Here is a 27,443-nt window from a genome sequence, read left to right as displayed (position 1 = left end):
CCAAGAACTGCCAAACAAACAGAGTATCAGCAGCAGAACCTCAAAACTTTCTAGTGATATTTGAGAGGAATTGCTCTTACCTTGAGAGGAAACAAGTTATCTGTACTTGCTTATGTTTGGAAAGTCAGTTCACTGGAAATACCTTAAGAACAATACACTACAACTCCATTTTTGAAACATTCTGAACATTTTTATACCTGTGGAAACTTTTTATTTTTTGTATTTATGTGTTTTATCTTTTTAAAATGAAAATCTAGAGGGAAATTTTTTTTTAATCCTCACCTGAGGATATGTTTATTGATTTTTTCTTTTCTGTTCTTTTCTTCCTAGAGAGAGACAGAGACAGAGACAAAGACAGAGAGACAGACATCAGTTGGTTGCCTCCTGTATGCTCCCCAATTGGGGATCAAACCTGCAACCCTTTGGTGTGTGGAACAATACTCCAACCAACTGAACCACCTGGGATTCTTATGTAGATTGCTGGCTTTGGCAAATCTATTTACATTTTTTCCCTAGTTTCCTGAGATAGAGAAAAGTAGCCAGGAGAAATGGAGGGATGGTACTAGAAACCTATCTAAACAATGCCTGCAGTAACTGGAAAGTGTTGACAGTGTATAACCAACCACCTCAGCTCTAACTGAACTTGCATCTTTCTTATCACTCCATGTTCTCTCACAACACAGGAAGTTTGGACATTGATATAAAGGTTCATATGGTTCTTAAGACCTACACTGGCCATATTTGAAGATGTTTTTAGTCCATACAAGCCTACTTTGGTCTATAACTTCTTTCCTTGATGGAAGAAAGGAAAGACTAATACAGAAAGGAAGACTAATCCTCTACTCACATTTGAGTCACTGCAAGCAGCTACCAAGCCAGTTTACCAACTCTGTGTCGCCCCACCTTATTTTAATATTTAACGATTCTATTTCTGAAGTAAAAAATTGAAACAAAAAGAACAGTAAGCTAATGAAAAATTCCTAAGTATTTGTCCATGATGGGTAAAATACTCGGTATAAATATGAGTGAATCAAAAGGACTGTCCTATACCCAGTATGACCCTAAGTTAATCTACTTCCTCATGGACCAAAAAGTGTTTATTCAGGTAATTCAAGACAATTTTTTTATGAAGTGGCTTATATAGATCAACCTTAAAACTCATTTATAGATGTCATTACAGGTTCATTTTATAGCACTTAAAGCACTAAGCACAGTTCTTTTGAAAGATAAGATATGAAAGCAAAGCTTTTTAGCTATCTGCCAGACCCAGAAAAATTGCTGAGGGACTCTTCAACATTTTTATTTTTTTAAGTATATTTTATTGATTTTGCTATTACAGTTATCCCAATAATAATAGCAAATTTTTTCTCCCCTTTATACCCTCTCCACCCTGCACCCCTATCCTCCAGCACCTCCCCTTAGTTCAAGTCCATGGGTTTTACATATGTTATTTGGCTTCTCTATTTCCTATATGATTCTTAACCTCCCCCTGTCTATTTTGTACCTACCAATTATGCTTCTTATTCCCTGTACCTTTCCCCTCTATTCTACCCCTTCCCCTCCCCACTGATAACCCTCCATGTGATCTTCATTTCTGTGATTCTGTTCCTGTTCTAATTGTTTGCTTAATTTTTGCTTTCATTTTTTAGGTTCAGTTGTTGATAGTTATGAGTTTGTTGTCATTTAATTGTTCATCGTTTTTGATCTTCTGTTTCTTAGATAAGTCCCTTTAACATTTCATATAATAAGGGCTTGATGATAATAAACTCCTTTAACTTGACCTTATCTGGAAGTACTTTATCTGCCCTTCCATTCTAAATGATAGCTTTGCTGGACAGAGTAATCTTGGTTGTAGGTCCTTGCCTTTTATGACTTTGAATATTTCTTTCCAGCTCCTTCTTGCCGGCAAGATTTCTTTAGAGAAATCAGCTGATAGTCTTATGAGAATCCCTTTATAGGTAACTGTCTTGCTGCTTTTAAGATTCTCTCCTTATCTTTAATCTTGGGTAACTTAATTGTGTTGTGTCTTGGTGTGTTCCTCCTTGGGTCCAACTACTTTGGGACTCTCTGGGCTTCCTGGACTTCCTGGAAGTCTATTTTCTTCACCAGATTGGGGAAGTTTTTCTTCATTATTTGTTAACTTAAGTTTTCAATTTCTTGCTCTTCCTTCTGGCTACCCTATGATTCAGATGTTGGAGCACTTATAGTTGTCTAAGAGGTTCCTAAGCCTCTCCTCATTTTTCTGAGTTCTTATTTCTTCATTCTGTTCCAGTTGGATATTTATTTCTTCCTTTTGTTCCAAATCATTGATTTCATTCCCAGTTTCCCTCCCTTCACTGTTGGTTCCCAGTATGTTTTGCTTTATTTCACCCAGTGTTGCCTTCACTTTGAGACTGAGCTCAGTCAATTCTGTGAGCATCCTGATTACCAGTATTTTGAACACTGCATCAGGTAGGTTGTCTATCTCCTTGTCAGTTAGCTCTTTTTGTGAAGTTTTGATCTGTTCTTTCATTTGGGCCATATTTCTTTGTCTCAGTGCACCTGTTAAGTTGTAAGGGGGAAGAGCCTTAGGTGTTCGCCAGGGTGAAGCAATCCTCTTTGCTGCCTTGTGGCACTGTTTGTGGGGGAGGGGTCAGAGAGAAAACAAAGCCACTTGCTCTCTCTGCTCTAGCCCAACTTTCCAACAAACTCTCCTGTGAGACTTGGACTTTCTCCTGCCTTCACAGCCTCCACAGTATTTTACAATTAGAGTTTTGGTGTCTTTAGTTTCCCCAGCAGCCAGCCCCTCCTCACCCATGGTCCATCACCCTGCCATAGGTCCTCTCCACCTGCCCGCCTGCCCCTCTCCACCCCTCCTACTGGTCTGGACAAATGTTTCTTTAACTCCTTGGTTGTTGGAGTTCCATGCAGTTTGCTATTCTGGCAGTTCTGGTTATTTATTGTTTTTAAATTTATTGTTGTCCTTCTTTTGGTTGTGCAAGGGAAGCAAGTGAAGTGTTTCTACCTACACCTCCACCTTGGCTGGAACCTGGCTCTTCAACATTTTTAAACATTCCGTATGAAGGTACTACTTCATGGCTAGTTACCTCTAGTTATAACAGGGGTCCCCAACCTCTGGGCCACTGACCAGTACCAGTCCAGGCCTATTAGGAACCAGGCTGCACAGCAGGAGGTAAGCTTGAATGTCCCAAGTCATCAGACTGCACTTGAAACATCCCAAAACCATCCTCCCTGACCCTGTCTGTGGAAAAATTATCTTCCATGAAATTGGTCCTTTGTGCCAAAAAGGTTGGGGACTGCTGATAGAGGACATGGCTGAGTACTAGGGAGACAAGCCTGTATCCAGCTCAGATGTTTCACCAAGAACGTTAATCACTATAGCTGAGCTGGTTCCACTCACTACAGTGACCCTGGAATCCCATCCCCCCCAACCCCCCAGCTTCAGCCTTCACTTTCCAAATGCATCCACTTTGATTAGCTGAGCTTTTCTTCTCTTGGCATTGTGGCAGGAAGTGAAATTCACTTTTTTCCACTTCGTGTATTTCTTCAGTTTGCTCTTAAGAACTGTAGCTTCTTTCCTTCTTTCCCTTTCCTTTCTGAGTCTTGGGTCAAGTTGCTGGGTGATGACATGAAAAAAGTCAGTGATGAGAAGGAACAGATAGAAGCATCAGGAAATGAGGATGTGGTGATGGAGTAGAAGACCTCATCTTGTTTCAGTTCTCATAGTGTCACACTGGACTTGAAGTCAAATAATTCAAATTTGGGTTCACTTTCCAAGGTCAAATTCTGGTTCTGCACTCACTAGTAGAGTGACATTGGCAAGTTCCTCACCATTTTGAGGCTCTGTTTCCCCACTTGTGAAATGGGGATAACAATACAATTTTATTTACATATAATCTTAGGTAATAATATACATAGGACAGTGTGTGATATACACAGGACAGTGCCGAGTGCCTGGCAGTTACCTAATAAATATGAATGCTTGTACCCATCATTCAGTTCTTATAGCTGCTCAATGAACAGTGGTTATTATTACCATTATGTATTATTATTATTATTATTATTATGAAACATCTGTTTACAATTTTATATTTTATATTTACTACACAATTTATTCAACAGCTTTTATTTCCTGAAAATGAACATTCTCCCAACATTTGGTAATCTTAAAAATGTCTCTCTTTGCTGCCTTCTTTCATAGATGCATGATTTTATTTTGATATTACCTGATTTTTATATTATCTCCATTTCATTTTCATCGTGTCTATCATTTCAAATCCAGGATCCTCATAGAAGATCTTCAGAAAGCACTGGAAAAGGGAAGCAGTTTGCAAGCCCAGAGAAATCGAAGATCCCTCTCTGAATATAATTATGAAGTTTATCATTCCTTAGAAGAAGTATGTGATCAAAGGAGCTTTTATTGTATTTTTTTTATGCAGGGACTATATGCAGAATAGGTATAGCTCTTTTTTTTCCTTTTTAAATCCTAACCCAAGGATGTATTTACTGATTTTTAGAAAGAGAGTAAGGGAGAGAGGGAAAAGAAAAAAAAACCATCAATGTGAAAGAGAACCATTGATTGGCTGCCTTCTATACATGAGATCAAACCCTCAACCTAAGTATGTGCACTGACTGGGAATGGAACCCACACCCTTTTGTTGTAAGGGATGATGCTCCAACCCACTGAGTCACCTGGCTAGGGCAAGTACGGCTCCGTATATTGTCTAGGCACCTCAGGTCAGTCCTCTATTCCATTAAGCATTTAATTGCTATGTAAGAAGTAGCAAAATAATTTGAATTCACCTGCTTTACCCCACTCACCCCTATGAAGGTCATGGGAAGTGCACTTGAAGAGTGAAGTGATGTTGTTATAATTGTAGTTATAAAGACCTTAACTTAAAAGCTTGATGCACATATTGATGGAAGGTAGGGCTAGCCAGAGTTTGAGGACAATGATTTAGTTGAAGAGTACAGTAAATTTTGATTCTTACCCCCACACCCTTTGCAAATCTGAGACCTCCCAAAGGCCAAGCGTCATCTGTGGTACCTCAGGGCCTATTAGCATGCTGCTCTTTGTTCTACCTGGAAAGCACAGCAATCTCATTCCCACTAACACATCATTTACTGTTCACCTAGACAACAACTAGTCATTCTTCAAATCTTAGCTTTATGTAGGAAGACAGCTGTTTCTACTGTCCTAGGCTAGATCAGAACTCCACTCCCCACCTCCAACTACCAGCATATTTTATGCACCATAGCACATGGATGTATGATTCTTTTTCATCAAAACCTTTCTCTCTAATAAGCTGCAAGTTCCATGAACACAGGCCACTTCTTATTCACCACTGTATTCCTAGTGGCAAGCAAATAGAGCCCTCCAAATAGATAGTAGAGGACAGAATGAATGCGTACATATATTCTCCATTTTTCTTCTGAATTGAGCAAAGGAATGCCAGACAAAGCATTCATAAGATCCTGTTATATTCTTAAGAGAATTCTTGGTTCTCTTGATAATTCTTGGGTCTACTTTCCTTTCAAAATTATTTCTGTGTATTTTATGTTACAACAAGGAAATGTTTTAGATAATTTAGCACATGAAAGTTCTACTAACATTCACTAGAAAAAGTCAGATTTTTAAAATATATCTATACAGATATGTGTATGTGTATGTGTGTGTGTACACTCATTAGACTAAGAACAGGAAGAAAATAATATGGTACTTCACAAAATCTATTTTTTCAGCACAGACTCTTTCTTTCACATCATGGAACAATGGGATGCTCTCATGTGACTTCCTTACTCATACAGCTTTTAAGTCAGAAATGTCACCCATCCTCCTAAGTGCCTCATTCATCCATCTCAAATATACCTTTTCCTGATGACAGAGAAGCGTATGTGAAAGGGCCAATGCAAATGCATTGCTATTACTGGGGAATTTATTCAGACTATGCCCTCTGATGTATGGCTGGATAGAATGAATATCTTTAAATGTTAAAAAATGTCTTTTTCTTTGCATCTTCCGTTCAGTGGCAAATTACAATATATTGGGCTTTCAGGTAGTTTGGATGATTTTCCTGAAGCCAATTTCTTTCTTTTCCTCTTAACTACTTGGAGGAAAATGGAAGTAAATTTTGATTTTCAAAAGGATCCCAGAACACATTGATTAATTTTCTGCAAAACTCTGCCATCAAGATACTAATGACAAATGGTAGTAGAAGGTATTCTTTAAAAAGGGAACAATATAAAGACTTGAATCTACTATTTGTAAAGGCAGAAAATAAAAGGTAATTTTAAATATCCTGAAGAAAATTAAAATACAAAATTGGTTTTTGTTCAGCTTTATATTCCAAGTGTGCTCTTTGAGTTCTGAGACCTATTGTTGTCTTCTTGCCTTTTGTTCTCTGAAAGCTCTGTAATTATGAGAGTCTGACATGATTTTTATTTATTTGCTTTTAGATTCAAAATTGGATGCATAATCTGAATAATACTCATTCAGGCCTCATTCACATGTTCCCTATTGGAAAATCATATGAGGGAAGATCTCTTTTCATTTTAAAGGTAAAATTAGGAAATTATTAACTAAAATATTTACTAAACAATCATTCCAACTTTGACATGTGGGGACAAGAAATGGAATGGTGTCATAGTGTCTAATATTTAACATTATCCAATAACTTAAGGAAAAGTTTGCCCTTAGGTTCTTAACTCACATTGAAGTTTTGCCACCGAGTATTCCAGAGAATATTAACATATTCTGAGTTATTAATGCACCTAAAAATAATGGCCTTCAAAATGACGTATGAGTTGGTGGTGCATAAGATGAACCAATGCAAAGCTACATAAATATGTAAGAAGGTATACGTCATTCCTAGCCTGTGACCCTACATTTTCTTCTAGCCTGGTCTACAGCACTCCATCTCTTCTCAGCCAAACACTCCAAAAGGCTTATAATAAAACATCACCCTGCACTTTCTCACCTCCTAGTCAGACTTTGACTCATTGGCCTTCACACCCCCACCGTTCCTCTAAACCTTCTCTTGCCAAGGTCAACGATGATCGCTAGTTTTTTTTCCCCATCTCTCTGACCATCCCACAGGTCTCATTCTCTGGGTCCTTGGCCTTCAGCTTTTCCTTATGTTCTGGCAGTCCCAGGATTCTATCTTCAGATGTGCTCTCACTCTACGAACAATCTCGAGATGGACACATCCACTCCATGGTTTCAACCATCATTCCAGACTTTGCTATTCAGTGGAGTCCCCTCTCTAGAGCTTTAAAATTCATACATCATTGGCTGCTTTGCATCCTCATGTCAACAGTCATAAAAGCACCTTTCCTCAAAATGGCACCACTCTGCTCCCAGTGTAAAAACATGAGCACCATCCTAAATTCCCCTCCTCTATTTTAACCACTTGCTTTAAATCTGCCACTAGGAATGTTCATTTTTTTTCCTTCTAAATAGCTTTTTGGATGTGCACCAACCTTTTTCCTTGTCCTCACTCATCTCTGGACTATTGCAATAATAGTCTCAGTACTGAACTTCCTTTCTAGACCCTCTCATCCTCTAACCCAGCTATCTCCATACTGCTGTCAGTGTGAGCTCTCCTCCCTCCTCCCACTCCACACACACTCCTCCCATGGAACTCAGGATGCAGCCTTCTCTCTTTCATATAGGACTCAGGAATTTCATGTGTTCTGCATCTGCCATTCCTCCCTCATATGGAGAAGCAGTTCCTCAAATAGGATGTGCTCAGATTCTTTTCCAAACTTGTGATGCCTTCTTCCAACTTGTCTGCCTGGCAAACTTCCAGTCTTGCTCAAGCACTCAAGTGCTCAAGAAGAAGTCTCCTCTTTCGAGAAGACTTCTTTTATTTCTCAAGAAAATTAGATGTGTTCCCATGTTCTAGAATACCCCCAGGTTCCCAAAGTAACTTACGCATATTCACATCATAATGATTAATTGTTCATATATCTGCTGTCCTCACTATCATATAAATCCTGTATTTTCCTCCTTGAATCTCTGGTGCTCAGTACAGTGTCTGACATTGAGAAGGTTTTCCTGAAATATTAGTTGAGTGAATTGATGAATAAATAAAAACTAGACCCCAATAAATATGTCAAGAGCCACCTATTGATTACTGGGTTAGAAACCAGGTTATAAGTAACATTTATAATAGAATTATAGAGAAAAATTTGCTAGCTCCACAATTCAATTTGTTTTGTGTTTTTCCATTTCGTGTTGAAATCAAATTTGACTTTGTCCACCTACAAAACAGAGCTAATTCTTTGTGGAAGATTCCTTGGGAATACTTCTGATTCTTTGGATAGAGGAGAGACAGAAAATTTGGCTTTTTACTTAACAGTCACATACAAGGGGGCACCCAAAAACACTGATTTATTAAAAAATTGTGTATTTATTATTATATGTTTAAATTTCAGTCCCCTTGAAAGTAATACTCCTCATTTGGTGTAATATACTTATCAAGATGTTTTTTTCCCACTGCTCAAAAAAGTTTCTGAATTTGTTGATCTTTCTGCTGTTTTTTGTTTTGCCTCTTCCACATCAGCAAAATGTTTCCCTTTGAGGTTTTTTCTCATCTGGGAAAAAAAAAAGTCACTCTGGGCAAGACGGGATGAATAGGGAAGGTGGAGTATGGAGGTCATGCCATTTGGGGTCAAAAACTGCTTGCTGTTGAACACTCAGAGTGGTATGTGCAGGAGCGCTCCTAAATCACCCATCATGAAATGGGCAAATGCATTGAAAGAGCCTTGAAAAAAAAATCCACTGAAGCCAAACACAGCCTCTAACAACAATGCCAGCTGGTACACTGATTCAGATGGGTTCTTAGAACACTCACCTAGTGGAGGAAGCCTGTACTACAACTGGCCCTCCCTCCAGAAGATAATTCCAGGGTTTTGGGGGGGTCCCCTCTCATGTTTATATTAAAATAGAGAAGCAAACCTATTTAAGGAATTGTTATTTTCTTTGTGTATTTTCCAGTTCTTTGATTTGTAATTAAGGCAATAAATGTATTGTTTCTGCATAAACAACCCTGGACTTCTGTAATAGATAGGGCATCTCTCCTTTTTTCACAGGTTACCTAATAAAACAACATAGTGAAGAATTATGCTGAAACCTTATTAAATTATGCTGGTCAGTAAATCCAAAAATAAAAGCCTGTGTTGGTTACTAAGAATACTCTTGTTTTCAGCTGGGCAGGAGATCACGAGCTTACAAAAGAGCTGTCTGGATGGACTGTGGTATTCATGCAAGAGAATGGATTGGTCCTGCCTTTTGTCAGTGGTTTGTAAAAGAAGTAAGTTAAACCCTTTACTCAAGGTCCATTTCAGTTAGTTGGTGATTCCCATGTGTTTTTATTCTGCTCAGGTAACAAAACTGGGAATGCGAAGCCAGTGATACCTGCTTGGATGATAACACCTTGATTTTATGGGTTGCTTTCATGTTTAGAAAGAACTTTCATAACCCTGGCTCCATTTATCCTCACCTCTGCCCTTGGAGGTTGGAATTACCAACCATCATTAAAGAGAAGAAACCTGAGATTCAGACTATTTATGATTTTGTGACAAATGAGGAACAAACCATAGCAACTGATATTTGGAAAAGGCTAAAAATCAAATTTATGGTGTTCCAGAGCAATTTCTCATATAACATTCAGCTTGGAAAATTCTCTATCATCTATCTTCTCTGTCAAAATGATCTCACATAGGCTATAACAATAAGGAGATGAGCAAGTGATTGCATTTTTCCCCTCCTGCTATGGATCAGTAATTTAGATATGAAAGACCTTTAACCTCTGTGGGTTTAACATTCTCAGTCTCAGCATTTTTCAGTGATTAACTGTTAATGGGCTCATAGTGATTTCTCATTTTCCAAAGGCTTCTGTAGGTTGGTGTATCTAGTGGGCCCCTATCCCGGGAGTGGGCTAGCCTCATCAACCAACACCTTAATATATTTGGATATTTTTCTATCCATTGTCAAGAATGTAATGACTTTCATGGGTTTTTTTAAACCTTGACTTCTTATTTTTTAAAAAAACTCTTAAAAGAAAACCAAGCACTAGTACTGGTAATGAAAATGAAGAAGTCTGAGGGTTTGAAGGTTCTAAGCCAGAGGATAACCCTATGAGTATTTTTAACACTGTACTTATAGAGAACCACTAAGCATACAAAAGATATTTTGCATTTTTAGTTTTTTTTCACTACATTTTATGGAGAAATTATGTGCCCTGTAGTGGGGTTTGGGTTTTGAGGACTTTCCTAGTCTAGGAAAATATCCCTCACAAATGTCAAGGATGTACTAAATTTGTAAAATCTGCCTCTGCCACTACCAAACCCATAAAAAATATCCTTCATTTTATAAATATTATGTAATAATAAAAATTTCAAACTATTCCCACTCAGCATTTTGAGCAATGCCCATTCTTTAAAATACCATTTTACCCTGGCAGGACAAATGCAACAGCTAATAAGAAATTAACCCTATTACCTTGTAGTAAATATCCATCGTATGCACACAACATATTGTCTGCTGTCTCAAGTTTCAAAAGGGGGGAAAAACTGGTTAAGTATAGAGCACTAATGGTTTATACACTATGATCCTGCATACTATTGAAGGACATAAGAAATTATCTCTGAAATATTTTACCTCTCCCCCACCTGTGCAGCCTCTTCGTTATAATGCCTAAACTTACTTTATATGTTTATGGTGTCATCATCTCTGTTTGTACCAAGGGCAGAAACTTTATTTATCTTGTTCATTGCCAAGTCCCCAACACCCAGAACACCACCTGGCACCTAATAGATCTTCAGATATTTGTTACTGGATGGGAATAATGAGAATCCAGTGGTAATGATGTGGAAAGATTTCTGAGAGATGACTTGTCAAGTCATCTCATGAGATATGAATGGCACCACCTGGATTTTTGCAATGCACAATCTGTGCAGCCATATATGGCAGCTCTGTAACTCAGCTCTGTAACTCAACTGAATTTCCAAGGAAGAGGAAGACACAGTGTAACCAAAGGAAAAGAATGAGGCACCTATGATGACTGCCAATAGATAGTAGTTGATTTTGGCGCAATAGCAAGAAGCATCAATTAAGATTAGGCTCCATTGCACCAAAGATAAGTAAGGAAAGGCCTTTCCCCCCTCTCACAGGGCCATTACCAGGCATGCAGGCATGTACAGCCATTTCTGTCCCTCTGCTACCCTTTCCACACCCCTCTCACTCTTACTGTTTATGGCCACTGTTTGCCCCTCTACTTTGTCACTTACATTTTCTATCTGAGTCAGGATAACAACCAGAAATGAAAAAATGGGTCCTAAGGCCACTTGTCCTGGTGGCCTGGTGGAAGCAGTGGGGCTGCCAAGGTGTGACAGCCATGTGGTAGCAGTGACTGGAGTGGGTCAACATTACAGGCTGGTAAGAAATAGTCTCATTTGCTTTAAAGTCCCCATTTCCACTAATGGTGGTGCTGGGGACAGAGGGAATAGGGACTCAAAAGATCTAAATAACCTTAAACCTGCCAAGCACTGGAGCATCATCTCTTACACACTAATTCCGTTCCTTGTTAAACCCTCAGTCTCCCAAAGAAGGCAGGGGTGGCTGGTCCAAGAGGGGCCCTAAGCAGCACCCCTTCCACAGGTTACCTCCCCTTCACTCCCAAAGTCCCATGACCAGTTCCCAGGCTCCCAACTCATCTCATTTCCAGGCCCCTCTGGGGACTCTGGGGAATCTCTGGGCTCCATCTCTGCCTCCCATGAGACTCTAGGATGATATGTCTATCCTTCTCTTGGCTGAGACAAGTCATACTTCTGACTATCCCCTCCTGTGTTTGCTCCTTACTGGCATACAAGGAACACCTGAGGGGTGGTCCTCTCAGACACACGGTAAATAAGACAGAGGTCCTCTCTCCTCACAATTTCTACTCCAGTCTGTCAGTGGTCTCTACCATCTCCTGATTAGTTCCCTGGAGTCCCAGCCCCAAGAAGAGAGGGAAGTGTCAGAAGCCAAGAGATTGTTTTCCTAACTTTGCTTTCTCTCTTTTGTGGGTGCTTTAACCCAAACTCAACAGCTTAAAACAACAGATTGCTTCTGTGTATCAGCAATCCAGGCACAGGTTAGCCAGATGCCTCTTGCTCAGGATCCTTCACAAGGCTACAGGAGCTTAGGTCATCTAGACGCTTGTGCAGGGGAGGATGCGCTTCAGAGTCACTCACATGGCAGCTGGCAGTTGTGGGTCCTCCCTGGCTGTAAGCCAAAGACATCAGTTCATTGTCACATGGGCCTCTCTGCAGGGCAGCTCACAGTACCCCACCTGTCTTCTCTCAGAGTTTATGGGGGAGAGAGCAGGCCCAAGATGGACACCAGTCTCTCTGTAGCCTAATCTCAGTAGTGACATCCCATCACTTTTGCCATATTCTGTCCATTAGAAGTGAACTGCTAGGTCCAGACCATATTCGAAGGGAGGGCTTCACGTAAGAGCTTGGGTACCAAGAGGTGAGAATCATTGGAGACTAGCTGAGAGGCTGCCTACCATACCTTGATGGGACTTTCCCTGCAGCCCCCACTATAATGTTTACATCCTTACTCAAATGCGAACTGGAAGAAAATGTACCAAGTGCTCTGAGATTCTGATAGAACAGCAGATTACAGAGAGGTTATGCACACACATTTAATAGAAAGCCCTGGGCTGGAATGCCAGCTCTGCCATTCATAGCAGTGTGATCTTAACCTCTTTGAACCTCAGTAATAATAATATGTGACACATTGTGTTACTGGGAAGGTTAAATGATACAATGCATGTTGAAGACTTGAGTGCTTGGCATATAATAAGCACCTCATAAATGTTTAGTAGTAGTATCTGCAATTTGGTGTTTTTAAATAATCATCATGAAGAGAATTAGAAAGAAAATCAACAAGGATATGAAAGAACTCGACACCATCAGCCAACTGAATCTAAATATTTATAGGTCATGCCACCCAATAACAGCAGAATGCACATTCTTTTCAGGCCCCTATGGACCATATGTCAAGATATACCATATCCTGGGCCAAAAAACAGACCTTCACAAATTTAAAAGAATTACAATTATACAAACTGGGTTCTCTGAGCACAATGAAATCAACCGAGATATTGGTAGCAGAAAGAACTGAATGAAAATGAAAATACAACATACCAAAACTGGTGGGACACAGTTAAAGCACTACTGAGATAAAAACTTATAGCATTAAATATATACATTAGAAAAGAGGGGAAAATCTCAAAACGATAATCTAAACCCTCACCTCAAGAATCTAGAGGAAGAATAGAAAGAAAGCAAAAGTAATTAATATTGGTAAAAGCAGAAATCAATGAAATTGAAAACAAAATCAGAGAAAATTAGTAAACAAACAGATGGTTCTTGAACATGTAAATGAAATGAACAAAACTCCAGCAAGGAAGACAAAGAAAAAAGAAGATAAAAGCTGCCAATAACATGTATTAGAAGTGAAACAGACCATGCTGATATCAAAAGGATATAGGACAATACTATGAATAACTCTACACGTATATAAATTTTACAACTTAGACAAAATGGATCAATAAATTGAAAAACCCAAACTACCAAACTCATTATGAAACAGATAATTTGAATATTGCTATTACTATTAAAGACATTGAATTCATAATTTTAAAACTTGAAGAAAAAGAACAGAAAGAACTCTCTAGACCCTGATGGTTTTACTGAAGAATTCAACCAAATGTTCCAAGAAAATTAACACCAATTCACCACAATTTCTGTTAGAAAATAGAAGAACACTGAATTCATTTTACAAAGCTAGTAATTTCCCTGATACCAAAATCAGACAGACAGTTAAAAAAAAAAACAACTAGAAGCTAATATTTCATGAAAATAGATTCAGAAATCCTTAACAAAATACTAGCAAACAGAATTTAACAATCTATAAAAATAATTATGCTCCATGGCAAGTGGGGTTTATTTCAGGGACACAAGCCTGGTTTGGCATCTGAAAGTTCATCAATGTAATCTACCATAGTAACAGGCTAAACAAAGAAAAATCACATAATCTTATCACTTGATAAAGAAAAAGCTTTGACAAAATTCAACACATATATGATAAAAAAAATTAAAAATAGGAATAGAAGGGATCTTCCCCAACCTTTTAAAGAACATCTACAAAGATCCTACAGCAAACATTTATACTTAAAAGTAAATGACCTAATGCTTCTGCATAAAATCAGGAACAAGGTAGGGATGTCCACTCTTCTACTCTGGTGCTATAGGCTTGATTACTTTGTTATTTTGAAAATTGCTCAAATGAATTCATCATCTCCACCTACAACTGCTGGTTGGTAGATAGTTTTAAAATGCAAAATGCATAATAAGATTGTGGGCTTTTATCTTTCTTTTTCTTTGCCCTAGCCAAGCGGTTCACTTTGTTGGAGTGTCATCCATCACCCTGAACACCAAAATGTTATGAGTTTGATTCTTGGTCATGGCACATACCTAGGTTGCAGGTTTGATCCCTGGTCAGGGTACATATGGGAAGCAACTGATGTTTCTCTCTCACATTGATGTTTCTCTCCCCATTCCTCTCTTTCTAAAATCAATAAATATATCCTTGGGTGAGGATTTAATTAAAAAAAAAGAACTTTGGGTTTTTGTCTTTTAATTAAAAATCATTTAATTATGTTGAAAAATATAGAGCCATAAGTTTTGATTTCAATACTTGCCACCTCTCTTTTTTTCTAGTATTTATATTATGAAATTTTATATCTTGTAAGCAAAATAAAAGAAACAAATGGAGTTACTGGGATTGCAAAGTCCTTCTCTTGTTCAATGCTTGATTATACCAAGTTAGCAGAACCATCACTATTTACAGTGCTGTGAGGATTTTGGTGGAGGCAGAGGGTGCAGACATGGTGGACCTACTACAGATGTAGTAATGTATACTACAGATGCCCCTTCACCATGAAAGCAAGGGAGTTTTAAGAAACATTACCTTTTGGTGGTAAGTTTTCTTAAGTTCATCATGAGCCAAGAGGGTTGATATAGGCATAAAATTCATCAAAGACATAATTATACAGAACTCGGAGGTTATCTTTCTACAAAAGCAAACAGATAGTATTTACCAGAAAGTAGAGACTTCAATCTGAGAGCAGAGGGCAGGGCAGAAAGAAAATAGACAAGCAGATACTCAGGAAAAGGGACACTCACAAAGCTTAACAGTAATGGACTTAAAAGTTAAAGTATAAAGCAAATAAAACTTCCAAGTTAAAAAACATGTGAAAGACAGTTCCTCAAAAGGTTAAATATAGAGTTACTATGTGACCCCCAAATTTCACCCCTCTGTATATAACCAAGAAAAATAAAAACGTATATCCTCACAGAAACCTGTATATAAGTGCGCATAGCAACATTATTCATAATAGCCAAAAAGCGGAAACAACTCAAATGTTCATCAACTAGTGAATAAACAAAACATGGTGTATCCAGACAATGGGGCATTATTCAGCAATCAGAGGACTGGAGTATAACATAAGTTACAACAAGAATGAACCTTGAAGACACGCTTAAGTGAAATAAACCAGACACAAAGACCACATATTGTATGATTCCACTTATAAGAAATGTCCAGAATAGGCAAATCCATAGAAACAAGAAGTAGATTAGTAGTTGCCAGGATGTGAAGGAGGAAGAGAATTGGGAATGACTACTAACAGGTATGATGTTTCTTTTGGGGGGTGATGGAAAATTCTAGAATTAGATAGTAATTATAATTGCATATAATGACTATACCAAAAATCACTGGCCTATCCACGTTAAAGTGGTGGATTTTGTGTTACATTAATTACACCTGAATGGAAAAAAAATGAAGTGCTGACACATGCTACAGCATTGATTAACCTTAAAAACACTGCTGAGTGAAACAGGCCAGTCAGAAAAGACTGCATATTACATGATTCCACTTATAGGCAATGTTCCAAAGTAGATGAATTTATAAAGACAGAAGTAAGTTAGTTGTTGCCTGTGGATGAAGGAGTTGAGAAGGTTGGGGAATTGATACTTAAAATATATAGGATTTCTTTTTGGATTATGACAATATTCTAGAATTATATAGGTGTGATGGTTGTACAGCTCTGAGTATATTTTAAAAACACTGGATTGTACACTTTAAAAGGATGAACTATAAGATGTGTAAATTATTTCCCAATAAAGCTGTTATTTTTAGAGTTAAATAGGGCTTCCCTAGAAGATATCTGTATTGATCAGTCCAATAATTTCTTATTGTGCACTACATTTTCAGTGCTTTGCTAGCATTATGAAAGTCAGCATAAGTATAGTTCATGGTCCCTGCACTCAGGTAGTCTACATTCTATTTAAGGAGAAATATTTATGCACAGGAATCAATAATAAGCAACATAAAACAGTGTATCTTTGGGGGTTAAATTGTACTGACTATAGTAACTGAAGGAATTCAAGAACCAGAGAAACCATGAGGTTTTGGAAGAAGACAAGTTTTGAGAAGATTTGTGGAGGAGGTGGGTCTTGTTAGGCCTTGACTATGGGGTAAACATTTGATCAAGGAGATCAAAGAGTGTCCAAAAAAAGAGAAAAGACTAATGTTGAGAACATGGTGTATGTGCAGTCATAGATTTGAGACCAAGCCTATAATCGGTATGAGTAGATTCTAATGCAGTATGAGACTGACTGAAAAATTATAGTTAGCCTTGGAAGACAGAGTTTGGTCCCATAAAGCAAACTTTTAAAAAAAAATTGATATATAGTAAAAAGCCTATGTCATTGTCAGAGAGTTTAAAGATGAAAGGTAATGATATATGGACAAGTCCATATAAGGAACAGTCCAGAGTGAATCTAGGCATGGACAGGAAGAGTGGACGTAGGACTGGAAAGTAAAGAAAGCATAGATAGAGTCCAAAGGAAAAATCATTCATTCCTTCATTTATCCTACCCAAAGCTTACTGAGCACTTCTCTTGTGAAAGCAGCTTGCTAAGTCCTGTAGTGATACAAGTACTGTACTGTCATGTACAAGATATTAACCCTTTCCAAAATGTGTTTACAATTCTACTGGGGTTATGAGACACAAACACAAAAGGTGGCACCTATGAAGGAGGTTTTTAGGAACTGGTGATTGGCTTAAAATAGGGACAAAAGTGTAAATTGGTCAAAGGTGACAAGATGCCCCAGAGAGTGATGAAATCATTGAAATTGGGAGAGCATCAGTTGAAGTGCTGGCAGTATCATTAGTTTAAAGGGAAGAATCCAACACACCACCACATTAATCAGGTTAAATGATTAATCTACTCAACTACTAATCACTAAGTGCCTACCATGTACCAGGCCAGGCATTGTTAACTCACTGGATTTTGGAAAGGGAGAAGCAAGACCATTGAAAACTCTGCTCTCCTGCAACTTTATCCTCTTGGGCCAAAAGAATGAACTACTCTCTGATGAGAGGTTACAGAAATTCATTAAGCAGCCAAATGATTGATTACCTGATTCACAGACTTAATTTGGGCCGAAGACATCCAGGAATAAATTCCAGTGATTTTGCCCACCATTAAAAAGACAAACAAACTGTTTCTAAGTATTTTTCTTGTTTTATTACTTAATCTGATAAGAAGAAACAGGAAAAGATGGGAGATTGTATCAGTTTACCATCAAAGTTCTAGCACAAGTTCAGGGGTAGTAATATTGACATACAAGGCTTGTCCAGAAAAGTATCCAGCCATGTAATATGAAAAACAGACATGAAGATACAAGAAACATTGTACATGGGACAATGACACCTCAGTCCCCTTCAAAGTAGGCATTTGGGACTTCACACAGTTGTCCCAACCACCATCAGCTGCCCTGTTGTATTTTCCTGAACCTCACTGATGGTCTGAAATCTCTTCCCATTCAAAGGTGATTTCAGTTTTGAGAAAAGCCAGAAGCCTCAAGGTGCCAAATTCGAGCTGTAGAAAGGCTGAGTTACCTGGGTGATTTGATGTTTCACAAAAAACTTGGCACAAGACTTGAGGCATGAGTGGGCATTTTGTCATGATGAAGCTGCCATCAACAGTTGCCCACAGCTGTGGCCTTCTGAATCATCCAAATAATTTTTGTGGAGGAATGGGCCAGCTTAACACAAAATTTGATACAGATTCATTGCACTACTCAGTCATTTTGACTGTGATGGTCACACAGTACACATGCTCACTCAATGGTGTCCCCCCACCGACTAGTACAGTGAAGTCATCATTGTTCATGCATGCACATTCCATCCACTCTCCTTGGCTGCCAGGTTACATTGATTCCATGCAAACAGTTCTCATTATATTAACAATCATTGGACTTTTTCCAGACAGACCTGATATAGAGTAGCCAAGTAATTTTAAGCAGCAGCCCATTTTTAAAAAACTTTTGACTGTGGAAAGGTCACTTAATTCTTTGTTGCCAGTACATATGGAATAGCATTTGCTTCATTTCTCAGGATCATCTCCAATTGAACAAGGCTATTTGGGGCTTTGTCAACTTTTGAGACTTTGAAATTACCAATCTCCTGAATTGAGTATCTCAAGCCATGGCCAGTGCTAGATGGTCCAGAGTTATGTATAGCACTTAATTTTTGCCTCAAATTATTTTACATTGCTGGGGAAAATATGACTAGAGTTGTTATTCATAGAATACTTTGAAAATAACTTAGGAAAATATTTATTTGATTTCAAAGTGGAGAAGACATTTCCAAGCATAAAAGCAAAGGAGAAGTCATAAAGGAAATGATTGATAGCCCTGACTTCATAAAATATTCTACAGGAATAATTAGAGATATAAGAAACTATCCATAGCATGCTGCTATATCAAAAAAATAAAATAAAAACCAGTGTGGACATTATCATTTCAGTGTTGTGAAACCTATGTCTGATATACATATACATTAAAAATACATTAAATGCTGAAAGAATTGTGGGTGATTTTGATTTTCTTGTTCATTTTTTTCAATTTTGCAATATTTTTATATTAAACAGAACCAAATGTGATCATTAAAAAAAAATTTAACCCAGCCAAAACTGAATACATTTTATTCTCAAATTATATTCATTTATGCTTGAGGCATATATTCCTACAGGTATTTTAGAATCAGTGGTTTTGTGCTATTTAATTTCAGTAGTAGACCACAAATAAAGCAAGGGTTTGTGAGAAGATGATCCAGAGGCAATTTGGGACAGTAATGGTCTGAAATGGAAAGTTCTTCCTGACTTTTAAATATAATATAGAAGTGGATCTAATTTGATCTTGTTACAGAAAGGTAGTACCTCCAAAGAAAACAAGAAGGAAGAAGAGGAAGGCAGGGTGGAAAAAGAGAAAAAGAAAGAAACCAGAAGAGAAAGAAAGGAGGAAAGGAAAGGAAAGGAAAGGAAAGGAAAGGGAAGGGAAGGAAGGGAAGGGAAGGGAAGGGAAGGGAAGGGAAGGGAAGGGAAGGGAAGGGAAGGGAAGGGAAGGGAAGGGAAGGGAAGGGAAGGGAAGGGAAGGGAAGGGAAGGGAAGGGAAGGGAAGGGAAGGGAAGGGAAGGGAAGGGAAGGGAAGGGAAGGGAAGGGAAGGGAAGGGAAGGGAAGGGAAGGGAAGGGAAGGGAAGGGAAGGGAAGGGAAGGGAAGGGAAGGGAAGGGAAGGGAAGGGAAGGGAAGGGAAGGGAAGGGAAGGAAAAAAAGAGGAGAAGGAGAGCAGAAAAAAAACAAAAATCTTGCTTTGTTTCCCTGGTGAGCCACAATATTCTTCTGCTGTTACATAGTGTGAAACCTCAGCCTTCCTGGCCAGCCTGATTACACAGGAAAACCACCCCCGTTACATGTCCCCTCCCATCTACCCTGGGTACCAGTGATGGCTAATCCTGGTACCAAAATCTGGCATATGATTCAGATGTACTATGCAGATAATTCAAATAGCCAAAAATAGGAATAGGAGACTTTCAGGGAAAGGAGTTCTTTTCTAGGAAACAGCTGATGATTGTGAGCTGGGTTAGTCATAACATTTGGAGGCTCTGGTGAGTGTGTATAAAAGACAGAGCTCTCAGGAAGACTTAGAGCTGCAGTTGTAAAAGAAGCCCTCCAACTTGGAAGGCTTTCCAGAAAGGGGAGGAGCTTTGACCCACTATCCAGAAGCTTTCCAAGGAATACTCCTTTTGGATAATCATCTTTTTCAGTCTTACAGGTCTTGCTGGTTATTAAAGGTAAAAATATAACATAAACCTTCAAAAGGTGTAAAACTCCATTGAAGTTTTGGTTAAGAAATGTATCACTAAAAATAAAATAAACCTTTTAAAGAAGAGAACTTAAAACATGCCAAAAGACAAGGAATAAATAATTGAGTTATTAAGCCCAGAACAAATATTTAACGAGTTCAGTTAAGTAAGCAATTAAGTCTTTGTTCTTAACTGCACAATCAAAAAACACTTCATCATATAAAATGACCTGCATTTTTTAAATTGTCTTCCTTTTCTCCCTACCATTCTAAGTAATTATAATATTTTTATTTTTTTCTATCAGCCTTTTAGTACCTTTAACTCCCCATATTCTCCCATCCTTTTTCCCCACCCCTAGTCTTTCCTTTAATAGTCTGCATCCTCCAACCTAGCTTCTTCTCCCTTTTTATCCAATTTATAATGTCTTATACATAGCAAGGTCTATATTAATGTTTGTTCAATTTAATTAAATTGAAATACATTTCATTCCTTGTACTCCACTACCCAATATTTGAGAATGTTCTGAGCACTGTTTGTACAGGCAGTCCTCGATTTTTCTGCACAGTGGTGCAGGGCTGTAAAAGTGACTGTGCAAGCTGATGCCATAGAAATCTGTTCTAATAATCAGTGCAGAAAGCTGTGTTTGTTCCATTACCTTTATGTATTTATACCAAAAGATTAAAAACTCTCTCACTCTGTTATAAATATGTAGGGAAACAACCAAAAAATAGTAAACCTAATATTTATTATGCTATAATTTAAACAATTAGAAATATCAATAATTAAAATGATCTATTTTTTTATAAAATAAAAACTTATGACAGGTGATTCTGATAGTGCATTCTCATTACATAACTTACAACATGAAGTGAGCATCTTTCTTCCGTTGCTGACACTTTACAGATTCCCCTCCTCTGTGCTCCTTTTTATGCCTCAGCAAATCACCATACTCCTTTCTTATTGTAGACCAGCTTCCAATATTTTCTTTCCTTTGCCCTTTCACCATTGTAAAATATCTATGTGTTTCTTTAATGTGAGATGTTGATAGCATCATTTCTTCCAGAACATCTTCCTACTTTTCATCACAACTACTTTTCTCTTTTTTTATGGCAAGTCTGTCCTCACTAAGTTCCTCTGGCTGCACATATTAAATGTTGGAAGTGCCAACATTCCTGTAGTTATCTATTTCTTCTACAACTTCATTTATATTTGATTCAAATTTCACCTATACATTATTAGTTTTTATTTCTTTGCTGAACTTTAATCTCAGTGGACCAATTTCTTCTTGCCATCATTCATTTTTGTAAAATGCTACACAGGTTTAGGAGACAGAAGCAATACAGCTACACACTTTTCCGCCTGCATGTGACCTGAGTGACAGATGCTCAGAGAGCAATGCCCCAAAGACAGACTTTAAAAGAAGTGATATAATTGTTCACAGATCCTGATGCCCATCTGTTATTTACATAATGGTCTGTATACTAAAAATCAATCAGTGGTAACTGAAATTTGAACTGTACTGATTGGAGGAATGAAGTTATTTAACTAAACCATGGTAACTGAAATTTGTGTAGAGCAAAGCCACACAAAATGAGGATGCTTGTACTTTCCTTTTGGTAGATGAAAGACCCTTACATAGTAGATTTTAACAATACCACAGAGTTCATCCTGACCCCCACTCTGTTGGTCCTAAGTAAATGCAACCAACCATTGTCATTAGGCTATCTCAGCATATAAGTTCTAAAAATGTCAAGTAGTGTTACCTAGGAAAGAGTAGGGCAGATGTGTTTCTAATATTATATTCTTCCCAGTGACACAAATATTTTAAATATTTATCTATATCTCTTATTAGCAAATGCAGATTAATAGATACAAATTTTCAATTATCACCTGTTTACTCGGACACCGGCCTGCAGTGTCCTTGGTGTTATAGATGAGACAAAATAAATTCACATGGACTACCAAGTCCTGTGGAGGAAAAGGGATGCCGCAGCTTCTCTCTTAAGGGGAGAGCCCCCTGACCCTTGCCTAGAAAAGCTTTTACTGGATTCAATTTGAATAGGAATACAGGATGTATATGTAAAGCTCATTAATCATTATCAGGCAGTAAGGATCAAACAATAGATAACAAAGAACTCTGAGGACCTATTTTGAGTCAGGGTCAGATAGCTAAATGGCCATAAAACTTTGGGGAACAAACTCACTTCCTGCTTGGACCCTTATCATTTAATTGAGAGCATTCTAAACAAAGCAGGTTTCACAGGATTTTACATATTCTTTCTTAGGTCTGATCACCCTAGGGAACCTGCCCTTTCCAGCACAGGGTGGCACCCACCTCCAACATTGTTTCAGGCTTAAGTCAGGCAGGGGAAGTAAGGCAGCCAAGAGATTAGAAGACTTCTTTCAGACAGAATGAGGACTCAGACTATGTCAAAGCCAAGGGGCAAGGGTCCATCACCACTTTTCTGTAGCCCCCAAGTCCTTCACTGGGGGCCCCCATGATCATGCCTGTCTTAGGTCATCCCCCCCTTGAGGAATCTTACCTGTCACTGGCTAACTGACCAAGAATTGGGGGCCAGTAAAAGAGGCAGAGGCGGTACCCCTGTCAGGGAGATAAGCTTTGTCTCCTTAGTGGCTTATGGTCCAAAGGTCACTCATTCAGCCTTAGCCAAGGGGAGGGGGGTTACAGCTCCTGAAACCAGGCAGGGCACTTCCCAACAACAACAACCTATCCTATTATATCAGTCATCTCTGGGTGGTTCTAAGTATAAATTAAGTATAAAAACAACTAGAATTTAGATGGCCAATAGACATATGAAAAGACATTCAATGTCACTAATCATCAGAGAAATACAATTAAAACCACAATCAGATATCACCTCATACCTGTCAGAATGGCTATCATCACTACATCAAAAACAAGTATTGGCAAGGATGTAAAGAGAAGTGGACTCTCCTGCACTGTTGATGGTGTAACCACTGTGGAAAGCAGTATGGAGGTTCCTCAAAAAATTAAAAATAAAACTACATTATAACCCAACAATTCTATTTCCTGGTATTTATTCCCCCCAAATCCAAAACACTAATTTGAATAGATATATGCATCCCTATGTTCATTGCAGCATTATTTATAAGAGTCAAGATATGGAAGCAATCTTTTTACAGGGTGCAGCCAAGAGGGGGGGACCCCAAATAGGCATTTGAAATGGGGTCCAGAACTTAAGGTGTCCAGGAGATTTTAAGATGTCTTCACCCCCATTCCCCAGGTGTGGGCTGGGGGAAGGGACAAATGGAACAAGGCCTTTGAGAGCTGTTTCGCATAGCAACAGCCTTGCAGCTAACCTCTGGTGTAGTCATTTAACATATCTATAGCCTTTGGCTGGTCGCTTAGATATGTTAAATAGCTGTGGCCATGCCCTGAGCCAGGGGAATGGAAGTAACTTCCGCACCAAGATGTGACTGGGGGCAGGTCCCCGGAACTACAGAGCCTGCATGGGAGCTTGGAGAAGATTAGCTCCAGGACATGGAGCCACACCTGCCCAGACTCATGATGGCAGTCCAGTAAAGCTGGAAGGGTATGAGTTCTGGCATGTGAAGCCAAGTATGGGAGGAGTCAGAAATGGGGCCACAGAGGAAGACGGGTGCGGGAATTTAAACCGAGACACGGCAGCCATTGATGGGAGAACCATGCAGCTGTGGAAGTGCAGAGACGATCACAGCTATTGGAGTGAGAGAGCCACACAGCTTTAGCAGAGTGGAGACTCCCGCAGCCCTGAGAGGGAGAACCACGCGGCTCTGGCATAGTGGGGACTCCCTGCCTGGTTTTAGCAGAGATCCCAGCGACTCAGCTGAGGGTGCTGGGAACCAAGGGAGGTCTCCCAGTCAAGATCAAATACTAACTGGGAAGAACCAGAGGACTGCCTGAGCCATGGACTTCTATTTCCTTTCCTGAGATACGGTACTCTGGACTGGGCAAAGGGGGAAGGAAGGAAGGAAGGACTGTGTCTGTTTGTGGGTGTTTTAAGGGACTTTAGGATTTTTGATAAAGACATTAGGTCACTACTTTAAGTTTGTATAGCATTAAATAAACATTTCCTTTCCTTTTCACGAATCTCTGGCATAGAGAGACGTCTTTCCTCTGGTGGCGGACATAATGGACCTGGGGGCTTCTTTCAGTAATAGTATACCGTCCCAGGCCCCCCCTTGTTCTGTAACAATCTGAGTGCCCATCAATAAATGATTGGATAAAGATGTGGTAGTTACATACAATGAAATATTACTCAGCCTTAAAAAAGAATGAAATCTTACTATTTGTGACAACATGGATCAACCTAGAGGGCAATATGCTAAATGAAATAAGTTGGTTAGAGAAAGACAAATACTACATGATTTTACTTAATTGTGGAATCTAAAGAATAAAATAAATGAATAAACAAAACAGAAACACACTGATAGATACAGGGAACAAATTGATGGTTGCCAGCTGGGAGTACTTGGGAGGCAGGGTGAAAAACATGAAGGGATTTAAGAAGAACAAATTGGCAGTTACAAAATAGTCACAGGGATGTATTATAAATACAGCATAGGGAAAATAGTCAATACTATTGTAGTAACTATGTATGGTATCAGGTGGGTACTAGACTTATCAGTGGGGTCACTGTAAATTATATAAATGTCTAACCATTATGCTGTATGCCTACAACTAATATAATATTTGATGTCAATTGTAATTAAAATTGTTTTTAATTTTTTAAACTAGAATCTATAAGATTAGCATGTGATATTTTCTGGTTCTCCATCCTTCACTGGCAGAGCCTCTTGCTCACTTTGCCTTCAAACTGTTATTTAGTTACCATCTTGCATTTAACAAGCTCTTCATGGCATGATGGTAAATACCTTTATAGATTAAGTTCCCTTTTAAAAATTTCCCTGGAAACTCTCCTGCCCTAATTGATTCTCCTAGTATTAAATTTTAAATACGTCCTTTGTGTCAAGATGCACCCACTTAGATGCTACAACTTCTTTCCATCCTAAATAATTATATTCCACTCCAGTCCAGATGAAGATATTCTTCAACTTGACTGGTGACTATGCCTTTCCTTCGGCTTCAACTGAAGCATGCCTACTTCTCCAAATGTGTGATTATTATTTATTCTCCTCCACTGAATGTGTGGTTATTATTTTCAGGTCCTCCATAATGAATCTAAAGAAAAAACAAAAATAATGGAAAATTTTAAAACTAACTTTAAAAGGCCAGTAACACTGATTCTAAACAAGAATTTTAAAAATGCTCCAATGTTCCAGGCTGTTATGGGGTTCTAAAAAAGCAACATCAAACCAAATAAATGTTAACCTAATAGTGAATATATCATTTTCCTAGCAGAAGGTAATACTCCAAGCTTTCTTTGATATCTTTTATTTTAAAATAAAAATCCATTTCAGTGAAGAAGTTTTTAACAAATTGAAGTAAGGTGAGTGCAGTACCTAAAGACTGCCACACTGAGGCGTGTGCTGCATTGTTTTGTGACCGGCTTTCAGATCATGACCTACCTAAGTCTTCCTGATAGGTAATAATAGTAGTCGAGATACTACACTTGGGAAGCCCAGATGGAACTTATTTAGTAAGCGTCTCCTTTTCTGTGCTTATGGATGGTGTGAATGGATTGCTAAAAAGTCTTACCCATTAGAAGTAAAGTGCACCCCTTTATGGTTAACATATGTCAGAAGGATAGGAAATAGAAAGTCACATAGTCATCTCTTTTCTAGAAACTCCACCTAAACCATAAAAAAGAAATCATCTATGTCCTATTACTTAAAGCATTTGATCAGGGAGGTCTCTTGGTCATCCTGTACAGTACTGAATAATCTTCATAGTATGGCCACTCTTGCTTTGTCTGACCGGAAGGAGAACGGCTATAATTCCTGGAATTACAAAAATCACAAGTATGCCATATGTGATACAATGACACCCTGTCATTTGTCAGAGGAAGGACACATTCTGGCAAGTCTTGGAAATTAAGTCCATTTTAGAATGGAATACTAGAACAACTTCCTTATTTAATATATTATTTGGAAGTGAAGAGCCACATAAATGGCCTCAATATATTACATATAGAACAAAATTTGACAGAATTATAAGAAAAAGTGACAAACCAAATAATGTCAATTTTTTAACACAACTCAATTACTAAGACAACATATAGACAACAATCTTAATTAGAATATAGATGATATAAACAATGTGATTATAAATGTAACCTAATAAACACATATAGAATCTATACCCAATAATTGGAGAATACATATTCCTTTCAAGCATAAATGAAACATTTGTAAACCTTAACTACATGCTCATCCACAAAGCAAGGTTTAAGAAATAGCAAAGAATCTGTATCATGTAGACCATACTCTTTGACTATAATGACTATAATGTGGTTGTTAGAAATTATTTATAAAATATGACTTTAAGAAGAAAACTCACATAGTTGAACATAAAAAAACTTATGAATAACTCAAGGTTTAAAGAAATCAAGAAAAATTAATATTTACGACTTAATGGAAACAAAACTGTTATATATCAAAACACCTAGTATATAGCTACTATAGTACTAAAGGAGAATGTATAGTTTTAAATAAATATACTAGAAAAGAATTAGGTCTCCAAATTAATGAGCTAACCTTTCAATTCAAGAAATTAGAGAAGAAAAAAGTGTCAATAAAAGAAAGAAACAAAGAAAAATCATTGAAAAAGAAGGCAAAGATATATATCTTCCCTATTGTATTTTTATTTTATATGTAATTAATTTCTGCTCTAGGCCTACATGATTTACTTCCCAAGTAACAATAGAGAGATGTAATGCTGAAACCAACACCAGACAAGGACAAAATACGAAACCATAGGCCTATCTCACTCAGGAACATAAATGTAAATACTAGCAACATGAACCCAGCCAATGTAGTCAGAATATATATTATAACCAAATGGGCTTACACCAGTCATGCAGGAACGATTAAACAGTAGAAAAATTACTTAATAAAATTGACCATAACAACAAATATATGATCTTAATACATGAAGAAAGATTATTTGCTAAAATTCAACATTTGTTAATGACAAAAAATTAAAATACAACCTAAGATAGGGCAGAACATTTTTAATATGCTCAACCTTGAC

At 38.0% G+C, this 27,443-nt stretch overlaps 1 protein-coding gene across 1 annotated transcript in view; it reads left to right on the top strand.

Moving 5' to 3' along the window:
• Positions 1-27,443, top strand: part of CPA6 (carboxypeptidase A6) — a 245,844-nt gene that overhangs the window by 175,711 nt on the left and 42,690 nt on the right. The window contains exons 4-6 of the mRNA XM_028533997.2: positions 4,283-4,397; positions 6,457-6,558; positions 9,210-9,314. Coding sequence (XP_028389798.1) covers positions 4,283-4,397; positions 6,457-6,558; positions 9,210-9,314 — 322 coding nt within the window. The remainder of the gene's footprint in view (positions 1-4,282; positions 4,398-6,456; positions 6,559-9,209; positions 9,315-27,443) is intronic.

Source organism: Phyllostomus discolor, chromosome 7 (genome assembly GCF_004126475.2).
Source record: "Phyllostomus discolor isolate MPI-MPIP mPhyDis1 chromosome 7, mPhyDis1.pri.v3, whole genome shotgun sequence".
NCBI lineage: Eukaryota > Metazoa > Chordata > Mammalia > Chiroptera > Phyllostomidae > Phyllostomus > Phyllostomus discolor.
Note: the sequence above shows the minus strand (reverse complement) of the source record. Positions and strands in the feature narration are given on the sequence as shown.